This window comes from Sorex fumeus, unplaced genomic scaffold (assembly GCF_029834395.1).
Source record: "Sorex fumeus unplaced genomic scaffold, SorFum_2.1 ptg000024l, whole genome shotgun sequence".
NCBI lineage: Eukaryota > Metazoa > Chordata > Mammalia > Eulipotyphla > Soricidae > Sorex > Sorex fumeus.
Window position 1 is genome coordinate 53,755,317 of NW_026606081.1, and position 12,845 is coordinate 53,768,161.

At 51.4% G+C, this 12,845-nt stretch overlaps 1 protein-coding gene across 1 annotated transcript in view; it reads left to right on the top strand.

Annotated features, from left to right (window-relative positions):
* CSMD1 (CUB and Sushi multiple domains 1) overlaps positions 1-12,845 on the top strand; it is a 968,167-nt gene that overhangs the window by 814,068 nt on the left and 141,254 nt on the right. The window contains exons 13-18 of the mRNA XM_056113926.1: positions 708-890; positions 1,989-2,315; positions 3,669-3,863; positions 6,418-6,556; positions 8,231-8,418; positions 9,637-9,825. Coding sequence (XP_055969901.1) covers positions 708-890; positions 1,989-2,315; positions 3,669-3,863; positions 6,418-6,556; positions 8,231-8,418; positions 9,637-9,825 — 1,221 coding nt within the window. The remainder of the gene's footprint in view (positions 1-707; positions 891-1,988; positions 2,316-3,668; positions 3,864-6,417; positions 6,557-8,230; positions 8,419-9,636; positions 9,826-12,845) is intronic.

Genomic DNA, 12,845 nt, shown 5'->3' on the forward strand with positions numbered 1-12,845 from the left:
CATGGAAGGTTCTGCCTACGTTTTCCTCCGTGTACCTTTTGGATTCAGGTCTGATATTGAGGGCTTTAATCCACTTTGATCTGACTTTTGTGCCTGGCATGAGGTCTGAGTTCATTTTTTTTTGTAAGTATCTGTCCAGTTTTCCCAGCACCATTTGTTGAAGAGGCTTTCCTTGCTCCACTTCACATTTCTTGTGCCTTTTTCAAAGATTAAGTGAACCAAGCTCAGGACTGTGAAGGGTGCTGAGCTGGCTGTGCAGGGGTCAGGGAACATATCCCAGCCAGTGTCCAAACTATAAAATCTGCTCTGTGTGGCCACATGCACACTCTTGGGGCCAGGCAGTGACTCCTTCCTCCCAACACTGTAACAATGATGGGTGAAAGGAAGCCACAGTGGCATTTTCTAGGATGTTCTAGAATGTTCCAGAGTTTATGGAATGTTCTAGTGTGTTACAGAATGTTCTAGGGAGTTACAGAATGATCTAGAGTGTTACAGAATGTTCTATAGTGTTATAGAATTTTCTAGGGTGTTACAGAATGTTCTAGGGATGTTACAGAATGATCTAGAGTGTTACAGACTGTTCTAGAGTGTTACAGAATTTTCTACGGTGTTACAGAATGTTCTAGAGTGTTACTGAATTTTCTAGAATGTTCTTTGCTTTCTTTTCTCCACCTGTCACAATGCTTCCTCTGCTTTCCTGCTTTCAGAAATCGAGAAGGGGGGCTGCGGGGACCCAGGCATCCCTGCCTACGGGAAGCGAACGGGAAGCAGCTTTCTCCATGGGGACTCGCTCACATTTGAGTGCCAGGCGGCCTTCGAGCTGGTGGGCGAGCGGGTGATCACGTGCCAGCAGAACAACCAGTGGTCGGGGAACAAGCCCAGCTGCGTGTGTGAGTGTCCACCTGATGCGTGACCCCAGCCCACCTTGTATCCTCCTACCTGCCCTCACCTGCCCAACCTCAGTGCCTACCTGTGTCCTCTTGCCTGAGCTAATGTGCCCGTGGGGGGGGGGGGGGATGTGGCGGTCTGCATAGCAGCAGAGCCTGAGTGGTACCAGCCCTGTCTCAATTCTGGGGTCTGTGTCTGGGGTCATTCTAGATCTGTTACCACTGATTTTGCCACGGATTCTAGCTAAGTCCACAGGGTCACTCAAGCCCCGCCCTGTGGTTCTGTGGTGGTGCTCTGGTGGTGCTGTCTGACGTAACAGTGTATCTGGGGCAGGTGCTGGAAAAAGGGGGCTGTCTGAGGTGACAGAGTGTCTGGGGTGCTGGGGAAAAAGGAGCGTCTGAAGCGATCGAGCATCTAGGGTGGAATAGGGGGTTGTCTGAGTCTTGTGCAGACTCTGGGGAGAGATGTCTGAGGTGACAGGGTGTCTGAGGTGGGACTGGGAAGGAGGGGTATCTGAGGTGACAGAACATTGGGGTGGGTGCTTGGAAAAGGAGGATCTGAGGTGACTGAGTGTCTGGGACAGACACTGGATAGAGAAGGCATCTGAAGTGACAGGACTGGGCTGGGACTGGGAAGAGGGGGCGTCTGAGGTGACAAGGTGTCTGAGGCAGGTGCTGTGAAGAGGACATCTGAGGTGACAGGGTATCTGGGGTAGATGCTAGGAAGAGGGGCATATGAGGTGACAGGAAGGTGTCTGGGGCATTGGGGAAAAGGAGTGTCTGAGGTGACAAGGTGTCTGGAATGAGTTCTGGGAAGAGTCTCTGAGGTGATAGGGTCTTAGTAAGCACCAGGAAGATGAGGTGTCTGCGTGACAGAGCATCTGGGGTGAGTGCTGGGAGGAGGGCATCTGAGGTAACAGCGTGACTAGGGTGGGACTGGGAAGATGGGGTGTCTGAGGTGAAGTATTGAGGTGGGGTGAATGCTGGGAAGAGGGTTTCTGGGGGAGCACAGTGGCCTCAGCCCCTCACTGTCCAGCATCCGGCAGCCCCGGGCATGTCCTTCAGTGCCAGCAAAGCTGCTGACAGCTTGTCTGCCCACAGTCTCGTGTTTCTTCAACTTCACGGCCTCCTCGGGCGTTATCCTCTCCCCAAACTACCCGGAGGAGTACGGCAACAACATGAACTGTGTGTGGCTCATCATCGCTGAGCTGGGCAGCAGAATCCATCTCATCTTCAACGACTTCGACGTGGAGCCCCAGTTCGACTTCCTGGCCGTGAAGGAGGACAGCGTCTCTGAGGTCACCGTGCTGGGGACATTCTCAGGCAATGAGGTGCCTCCCCAGCTGGCCAGCAGCGGACACATCGTGCGCCTGGAATTCCAGTCCGACCACTCCACCACAGGCAGAGGGTTCAACATCACATACACAAGTGAGTTCTCCCTGTGGCCACAGCAGGGCTGGCCTTGGTGGGTGGGTGAGCACATGACCGAGAGGGCAGCACAGGCCCATCCACTGACATGGAGTCCAGCCTTGGTCCACCTGGCGATCACTTTTCATACTGTCTCTTCCTCCCTGATGTTATCCCTTCCTCCTTCCCTCTTTCTCGATTCCCCTTCCCCCTCTCCTTTCTCCCTTTCTTCTGCCCTTCCTCCCTTTCTTCCTTTTCCTATTTTATTTTCAGTGTGAGAGATCAAATTCAGGAACACATGTATGTAACATATGTCCTTGACTACTTTGTTGGCCTTTTGCTTCCTGTGCTAAATGCATCTTTCCAATGATGAGTCATGTTTCGGCCTACCCCACCCCATTTGTCCATCCATTGACCATTCACTCGGTGACCATGTCCACCATATATCATCTAATATATCCACGTTTTTCTTCTCATCATCAGTTCATCCATCTACCCATTTCATATCCAGCCACCCCAAATCGATCTATCCATTCTTCTGCTCATGCCTGCATCCATCATTCATCCATCTATCATCCATCCATCCATCCATCCATCCAAGCATCCATCTATTCATCCATCGTTCATTTATCTATCCACCCATTATTTATCCATCCTTCTATCCATCTTCCCAGAAACAAGGAAATACAGCAGTAGGATTGAGGCATTTGGACTCATGAGTGCTGGATTAGGACACTGGCATTCGTGTAATTCGGTGAATCTTTCTCTGGCAACACAGTTCTCTGCCACAGGCTCCTACTAGCCAAATTGATTGTATTTGAGAGCATAGACTTAAATGCACATGGGGGAGCCACATCAGATGATAATGTTACCATGAGTGATAGTGAATTGTGATTGTACCCACCCCTACTTCTCTTCAAGGCTAATCCGAGGCTTTGCCAAAGATGGTTTCACTGTATTTTGGAATGTCTGGGATCTAGGCTTGATATTGCTGGTCCTGTCAGTGAAACAGTTCCTCCCTGCATCAGATCATTATAGAAGCACAAAATGCAGGGGCCCTCCCCAGACATTCCCACCAAGACCCTTCCACCCTCTGCCTCTCTCCCACCTTCCACAGGGCACAGAAGTTCTGTCAAATGGCCAGACACTCTGACATGTTCATCTGTGGCTGTACGCAGTGCTCCCTGCCTGTGTCCATCTGTCTTGCCCACACTGAAAGCGGCTCATACCCAGTATCTGTCGCAGGTCCTATAACAAAGCCGGGGAAGTGGCTGGCTTCTACGTGTGCTCACTTCCTCTCTTTGGATGACACTCAAATCCCCAGGGACTTGCTATTCCCTTTACACTGTTGTTTCCCCCACCCTTCCTTTTCAGCATTTGGCCAAAACGAGTGCCATGACCCAGGAATCCCCACCAACGGACGGCGGTTTGGGGACCGCTTCCTCCTGGGGAGCTCCGTGTCCTTCCACTGTGACGATGGCTTTGTGAAGACGCAGGGCTCCGAGTCTATCACCTGCATCCTACAGGACGGGAATGTGGTCTGGAGCGCCAGTGTCCCCCGATGCGAAGGTACACGCCCCTGCCTGCGGGGAAATGCTCCTGACCCAGCAAACCTATGGCACACTCACCGCTGATCCCCAGGGTGCTCTCAGCATCAGGCTCTGCCCGGCCCCTCTTCCAGTTGCCATAGCCTGTGCCATGAGGGGTGATGGCTCTACTTTTCCCACTGACATGCACCCATCCAAGTCCCCTGAACTCAGGTACTGTTGGAAGAGCATCAGCTCTCAGCACACGTAGAGGCGAATTTCTTCCCAGTCATGGTCCCGGGTTCTAGTAAATCCCAGTGAGAGCTCTGAGGGGCAAAAAGCCACCATCTGTCTGGTCTTTATCTGCAAGAACGTATATTTACATATCCTTGAAGACAGATGCAGGTATATTTAGGGAAGCAGGATTCATCTCTAAAATGTAGTTTCTGACTGTGTATCTTGCATAAGCCCTGCCCCCTTTTCTTGGTACTTTTGCTCTGGTCCCCCAAGTTAAAGCAGAGAGGAACTGCTAAGGGGAGCATGAACTGAAACATGGCTGAGAGCTCGCCAGTGAAGCACCACCTGCCTTGCCGAGTACCTTACCAGCAGCTCTGCTGCTGTGACCCTCCACTGCAACCATGCACATGTTATTCTCAGCACACTGATCAGGGTACGCTGGACATGGCCAGGCATGTGGCCTCTCCCACATGCACCGAGCACTGCCACAGCATGGGGAAGGGGGAAGGAGACAGGCTAGAACTTTTCTTTGCATGTGATGTGACTCTATGGTTTGGGTCTTTTGTTTATAAGGTCTATCATTGTTACATCTATCGAGTTACATCTATCGAACCATCCTTGCATCCCTGGAATGAAATCCGCCTGATCTACTGTATCAGCCCTTGAATATATTGTTGATTCTGGTCACTAAGGTTTTTCTGAGAATATTTGCGTTGATGTTCTCCAAGAATATTAGTCTCTTTTTCTAATGATATCTCTGTCCAATTATTTTTAACTAGGGTAGTGTTTGTTGTCACAGGACCTGTAAGGAAGTATTTCTGTTTTTCAATAATTTGGGAGAGCTTCAGGAGTATAGATTGGTAGTGAGTTTTCTTTGAAGGTTTGGTAGAACTCCCAAGTGAGGCAGTCTGGACCTGGGCATTTGTTCTTGAGGGAATTTAAAAAGACTGTTTCAGTTTCTTTCATCTTACTTGAGGTTGGTCTGTTCAGGTTTATCTTGGGAGATTGTCTGAGTCTAAAAATGCACCCAGGGCCAGAGGGACAGCACAGCTGGAGGGTGTTTGCCTCGCACGTGGCCAACCTGGGTTTGATTCCCTGCATCCCACATGATCCCTCGAGCACCACCAGGAGTAATTCCTGAGTGCAGAGCCAGGAGTAAACCCCTGAGCATCGCTGGGTGTGACCCAAAAGCAAAAAACTAATAATAATAAATTAAAAAATAATAAAATAAAAATGCACCCGTGTTCTTTTAGAAGAACTCATTCGATAGATGTAACTCAATGCAATGCAGAAAAGTGACATCGAGTTGTCCATATTAACAGGTTTTTCAAACAGGACTTAAATGTCTGTGTTCTCATCCAGCAATGGCTTATCTTTGCAGAGATTTTTGCTTCTGTTTGTTTCAAGTGATAAATCTAAGCTACTTAGATTACTTCTCGAGATGTCTCTTTCTCGAGCTTTATTTTCTCCCATCAAGACCTGCAGACAGTTTTTAGTATATTGGTCAACTTCTGATGCATGTGCAATGTTTTCCATAGAATAAACATTTCCTCCAAAAGCATATATAATTTTCAACTGAAAACATTTTCGCATGCTTATTGGACATCTATGCAGTCACAAATATAATCAGAGGTGACAAAAAATGTTGAGGGAAGACGAAATAAAATTCAACCAGAAGTGTGGCCAGACAGAAGCATGAATAAATTGGTACTGATATGGTGATACACTGATATTGATATCATATTGATATGTGGCACAATTCACAATTCCTGTAGAGCAGGACATGCATGGTTGCTTTTAACGAGCACCAGGCCCAGCCGTTGCCACGGCACCCTCTCTGCCTCACAGCGATACCCATTTTTCATTCCAGAGGCTTCAAAAGACTTCATGCACCCTTTGAGCTAAACTCGTTGAATCCAGTTGAGGTTTGTAGGTTGTTTCCTAGCATTCACCAGCCTTGTAGTACAATGTAGTGGTCAGCTATCCCGGTAATGGGGGAGGGAACATTCCCACGTGCAGAGACCCAAGCCCACTGCCCACACAGAAGCTCAGTTCAGGGAATGTGCCCACCCCTGCAGTTTGTGGAGGATCTAAGAAGGGTGCTGGGAGCCCCGGGCTTGTGTGACGGTTGGTTCCAGGGGTGGCCGGCACTGTATCCTCCTGTCCGAGTGGAAGGCCAGCTCCCAGCCGATGAAGAAGGCCCTGCTGCATCTGTATCCTTAGAGTTTAGCTGGGCCATGGGGGGTGGGGGGTGGGGTGGGGGGAGCGCCTTCCTGCTGTGGGTCTCCTCTGTGGGAGCTGCTGTCCTCACACCCTCTTCCTGCTCTCCCTTTCTCCTTCCTCCCCCTCTGCCCTTCCAGCCCCGTGTGGTGGACACCTGACGGCCTCCAGCGGGGTTATCCTGCCCCCCGGGTGGCCGGGATATTATAAAGATTCTTTAAATTGCGAGTGGATCATTGAAGCAAAGCCAGGACACTCCATCAAGATCACTTTTGATAGGTAAGAAAGTCCCCTTACTCCCCTTAATTTGGACCCAAGGATGGTTGACACCTGGTGTTCCGATTCCCGGTCACTTCGCATGGACACAGGGCATTCTGCCTGGGCTCGGGGACAGCGTTCCTGGAAGTGGAGGCCCTTGCTTTGTGGGTCCACTCTTGTCCAGTGGCGCCCTCTGGCTGCAAGGCCTGTCTGCACTGGGGACGGGTGGGGGCTGGTCATGTCCACTTGCAGGAAGTCTCAAGGCTTGAGTCTGGCCTGGCCTGGGCCCTGTGGTGAGTGCTGCAGATGACCTCACTTTTCCCCCCGGGTGACTTCTGTGATCATCCACGGGCACATCCTCCTGGCCATGCTGTCCAGGGTTCGGGTGGGGTGCAAGGGGATGGAGGCCACCCAGACTCATCCGTGAGACAGGCTCAGATCCAGACAGGGGCACTTCGGGCTGACCCTGTAAAACTCGGCATGGTCTCCAAATTCCCCATCACATGCACTTTCCCACCCGTGTCTGGCATAAAAACAACGGGGTGGTGGAAACTGAAACTGTTTGGGCATAAGCCCCGTGGACCTAGGCTAAGGGCAAGACAGCTCTGCTTAGTTTTAAAGGTTTCATGTTTGAGCACTGTTGTCATTTCTCTGCAGCCTCCTCTGACCAGACCTCATTCTGGGACCCTCTCCCGAGCATAACGCGTCTCACGCTGGGGAACCTCACCGTACTATTTCCTTTTTGCTTTCCACTCACTCACTTATGATCAGTGATAACACACAGACAGGCTCCTAGCGAAAGCTATGTCACCTCAGAAATTATCTGTAGTGGATTTTTGTATTTATATTACTTATCTCAAAAAATATATATATAGAATGGAACAAAAATTTCAAGAGGAAACTTGAAAACTTGGTCTCCTTTGTATGTTAAAGTTGCCCACGACTTTAATCGCTGGGGAAGATCCCTCTGACCTCCCCCACATCCAGCCCAGCTTCTTGCTGATTCAGATGCTTTCTGAAGAAGAGAGACGGTTGCAAACTCCGCTGCCTGGCAGCCCTTACGACGGGAATCACTTTACTTGATGGAAATCGAGATTGTGCTGTCAGAATGACACAGTCTGGAAACTACGACAAAGCTACTCGTAGAACTTCCTAGTGTCTCAGATTAACGTCATTAATGGAGGCTCTTGGCTGAGCCCACGTGGAAGTGTCCATATTTCTGATTCCTTTGGACACCAGCCCCCAAGAAGAGCAGCCGTTTCCACCAAGGGCTGGTGCCCTTGAAGGGAGAGTCCCGCAGCTGGGCCTCCTTAGAGCTGCTGACTTTCATGCTGCATGCTTTGCAGATGAATGAGGATCACTTTGCCCCTCCTTGGGGATATTTCACTGGCTTTGTCTTCCTCCCTTCCTTCTCCCAGCCCTGCCTTTCCCTCCCACCTGTCTTTCCTTCCCTCCTCCCTTAATCAATCTGCTTCACTATGATTTTCGTTGAGAGTGAATGATTGTAATATTGCAGAGCAGTCGTCAAAGCACAGGGTGGAGAAGCCGCGGGCAGGGCTCTGGCCTGTGCCCACTGACCCCAGCTCAGTCTCTGCCTCACACATGGTCCCTGAGCCCTGCGGGGAGCGAGCCCTGAGCACCTGCAAGGCTCAGCCCACACCTCGTCCCCACCCACGCCCCGGCCTCTCTCCGCAGGTTTCAGACCGAGGTGAACTACGACATCCTGGAGGTGCGGGATGGGCCAGCAGGCTCATCGCCCCTCATTGGGGAGTTCCATGGCACGCAAGCCCCCCAGTTCCTCATCAGCACTGGCAGCTTCATGCACCTGCTCTTCAGCACCGACAGCAGCCGCTCCAGCGTGGGCTTCCTCATCCACTACGAGAGTGAGTGCCAGCCCGGCCAGCGCCCTGCCTGTGTCTAGTCTCCACGTCTAGTCCCGGTGCCCAGTCCCCATGCCCAGCCCCGTGTCCAGTTCCGTGCCCAGTACCCATGCCCCATCCCCATGTCCAGTCTCCATGTCCAGTTCCCATGTCCCTGTGTCCCCCGGGCACCACTGTGCGACTCCCCCACTTCCGGTTCCCCTCGTCTTAGCTTGTTTTGTTCTAAAGAGGAAACGGGCAGGGGCAGATGCCATTGGCCTGGCCGGTGGTGCCCCTGGGCTTCCTGTGGCCTTTCCCCACGGCACCTCCCAGTGGAGGTCGTGGCTCCTGAGAAGGGCTGAGCCATGCACGGGGCAGACGCTGTGATGCTCTGCAAGTCTCCTAGGCAGCATGTGTGCTGGTGCCTGTATATGGGTGCGTGTGTGTGAGGACACTGTATGTGTGTGGGTGCATGTGGACACATGTGTGCTGATGCATGTTTGTGCATGCAGGATGTATGTTCTAGGTGCATTACATGGAGACAGCAGGTGTGCTGAGGGTGGGTCTGTGAAGAGGGCATTGTGAGCGGGGTGCATGTACGTGGGTGCTCTGTACATGTGGGGGTACATGTATGTGGATGCACCGTGTGTGAGCAAGGTGCATATGTGTGCTGGGTACATGCACGTGGACTCACCACTTGTGTGCTGGGTACGTGTTTGTGTGCATGCCGTGTGTGCTGGGAGCATGTCTGTGGATTCTCCATGTGTGTGCTGGGTACATGTTTGTGTACATGCTGTGTGTGTGCTAGGTGCATGTACGTGGCTTCTGCATGAGTGTTCCTGGGATGACATAAAGGAATGCGCTATATGTGCGCATGTGGACACATGTGGATGCATCATGTAAGTGCCAGGTGTGTAGGTGTGTGCCTGCTCAGCTCTGACCCCTGGGCTGTAGCCACCAGGAACCAGCTAGAGAAGCTGAGTGGGTACCAAGAAGGGCAGTGGGGACAGAGCAGGACACCCCGGAGCCCTCTCCTGCTGCGCAGGGGGGGGATCTGCACAGGGGGACCTGCCTCTGTCTCAGAGGGGCCTGAAGGACCATCCCTGTGCCCCAGAGGGACCTGCCTGCGCCTCTTGTGTCCATGGGAGAGACAGGACAGGTGGACACAGGACTTGGCCCTTGGCTCATCCCTGAGAAGGTATGTCGTGTCCAGCAGCCCTGACAGCCCTGTCTCGTTTGCAGGTGTCACTCTGGAGTCCGACTCCTGCCTTGACCCTGGCATCCCTGTCAATGGCCACCGGCACGGCGGCAGCTTCAGCATTGGGTCCACGGTGACCTTCAGCTGTGACCCTGGCTACACGCTGAGTGCTGATGAGCCACTGGTGTGCGACAGCAACCACCAGTGGGACCACGTGCTGCCCAGCTGTGATGGTAAGTGACCGTCCCCTCGGGCCCTTCCAGCCTGCCAGCACTGCTCCTGGAGGGCTGTGTGGACGCATGTGGCGCTGGCCATCACTTGGCGTCAAGCTCTGTGTGGATATGTATGGCAGTGGCCATCAGCTGTTTTCCAGCTCTATGTGGACGCGTGTGGCAGTGGCCATCAGCTGGTGTGGACACATGTGGCACTCTCTCCTCGCTCCCTCTCTCCCTATCTCCCTCCTCATTTTTGGGCACTATGGCTTGCAATCCAGATCCTGAGAGGTTATCATGTATATCTTTCCCTCCTTTCAGCACTCAGCTCTTGTCCAGAGTGACCATTTCCAACTATTCACTATCACAGTGGGCTGGAGGGATAGCACAGCAGGTAGGACGTTTGCCTTGCACTCAGCCAACCCAGATTCAATTCCTCCGCCCCTGTCGGAAAGTCCAGCAAGCTACCGAGAGTATCCCACCCACACGGCAGAGCCTGGCAAGCTCCCTGTGGCGTATTCGATATGCCAAAGACAGAAACAACAAGGCTCACAATGGAGACGTCACTGGTACCCACTTGAGCAAATCTATGAACGAGAGGACAGTGCTACTGTCACAGTAGTCCCTTCTCTCTCCTAACTGACTTCTGGTCCCCACATACTTGTGGCAAATTTCCAACCGTGGACCAGTCCTCTTGGCCCCTGTTTTTTCCTGTTTTTAGACATTAGTCTCAAGCTATGTTTATTTTTAGAACCCACCAATGAGTGCAGTCATTCTATGTCAGGCCCTCTCCCTCTGACTCATTTTACTCAGCATGATACTCTCCATGTCCATTTATAAGCGAGTTTCATGACTTCATTTTTCCTTGTGGCCACATAGTATTGCACTGTGTAGATGTGCCAAAGTTTCTTTATCCAGTCATCTGTTCTCAGGCACTTGGGTGTTTCCAGATTCTGGCTATTGTGCACAGTGTTGCAGTGAACATCCAGGTGCAGATGGTGTTTCTGCGGTGTGTTTTGGGGTCCCAGGGTAAATTCCCAGCCGTCAGCGGTTCTCTATTGGGATCTGAGCCAGAGAAGCCGTCAGTGGTTCTCTTCTGGGACCTGGACAGGAGAAGCCGTCAGTGGTTCTGTACTGGAATCTGGAGAAAGCAGTCAGTGGCCCTGTATTGGAGTCTGGGCCGGAGAAGCCGTCTTGGGTCTGCACTGGGAGCTGGGTGGTCGCTCTCCCAGAGGATCAGTGCTTGAAGTGTGGGTAGCTCTGATCTCTAGCCTGTTCTCCACCCCTGGGCCCCTCGTATTCATTCCTCTCTGGTGCCTACCAGTACCAAGGCCATGTCTGATCTAGGAGAAATTTTGCTTTTTGAATTCTGAAGAGCTTCCCAAGGAAGTTTTGAAGTGACTGGAAGAGTCTTCGATAGATCTTACACTATCCACCTGGTGAAATTCTTCTAGAATTGTGAAGGCGAGCAGGAAGTGACTGTGGGACCTCAGAGGGCTGCAGATTGTTCCCCTGCCAGGGCATGGACGTGCCATCAGACCAGGGCCCAGAGCAGTGACACAGGCTAAGGAGCATGGAGCAAACAGAGGTGGCCCTCGCAGTGATCTGTTTGTCCTCTGCACCTTGTGTGCTGAATTCATTGGAATATTTGCATGTCACACAAACACATGGTTTCGTTGACTGTCATTGTACAGTTTTAATAGGAGTGTGTGTGTGTGTGTGTGTTTTGGGCGGCTAATGGTCTTTGGTATGGAGCTGGGGGGGGGGCTGCTCTTGGGCTCCACCCTTTCTCCCCCTGGACTTTCGCTCTGTATCCAGGGCTGACCCACAGCCAGTCTTGTCCTGGGAAGCAGCTGCCCTCACATGAGCTGCACCCGACTGCTATGTCTCTTCACCCTTGGCCCCACTCATTCAGAAAGGAGACCCTCAGTGCCCACTTTCCCAACCTCCTCACCCTGTCTTCCCTCCTTCTGACACCTTCTGGCACCCGGGGTTGGGGGCTCAAGTCCCCAAGCACAGTATGACATCAATGATAGGAAATCTGGTCCTTCCTCGCTGAACGGGGGACAGCCAGGGCTGGTCCCAGAAGCACAGCACAGCCCCAGTCCCAAGTGTGGACACAAACAGACACACTTTCCCAAGTGTGGACATAGACACAGACACATGTTCCCAAGTGTGTGGATACGGACTCATTCCCAAGTGTGACATGGACTCAGATTCCCGAGTATGGACACAGATTCACACTTCTGAGTGTGGACACAGACACAGCTGCCCATTCCTGAATGTGGGCACAGTCCCAAACTCACATCCGTGGCACTCCTGCAGTCCCCAGTGAGGGAGAGAGCGTGGACCCTGGGCAGCTCTGTCCCAGGCCTGGGAGCAAGCAGCAACAGGAAGGAGAGGGCCCCGTCGACTTGGCGCTGAGGCTAAGGCACGAGTTAAGAGGATGGTCTTTCCCATAGAAAGTTGAAGCATCTAATCAGACTTTGCAACTGTCATATTTTGCATCTCATCATATTTTTCATGATTTTATTGTTCCCAGCTTCCCTGTAGGCCAATTTGAAACTTAAATTTTGCAGGGAGCTGGCAACTGAAGCATTTCCTCTGCTTTGCTTCTTTGGAACCTGTTTCACAGAACGCTGGATTTCTGAGACGAAGCTACTATTAATAGGTGTGCAGACTTGGGGAGATTTTAGAGTTTGATATGAGGTTTAGTCAGTCATGGTTGGCTGTTCCCATTTTAACTAAAACTGTTCTGTTGTCTCTTCAAATCATAAGCAATCTGAGAAACCCTGAGGGGTTTTATTATAACCAGTAATATATCAGTAAGATATTTAAAGCTTTAAAAATTCATAGCTCCTGGACAGGTAAAAATAAATCAGAATTAATTGTAATGTTATATATCACTGCAAAAAAGTGGCAAACTCTCTGCATCTCTCACACAGACTTGCCTCCTTTTCTTTTCCTTTTTGCTATTCATGTTTTAGCAAATTCAGGTTTGGAAGACATGATGTGAACTTTGGAACACATCAACCTTTTCA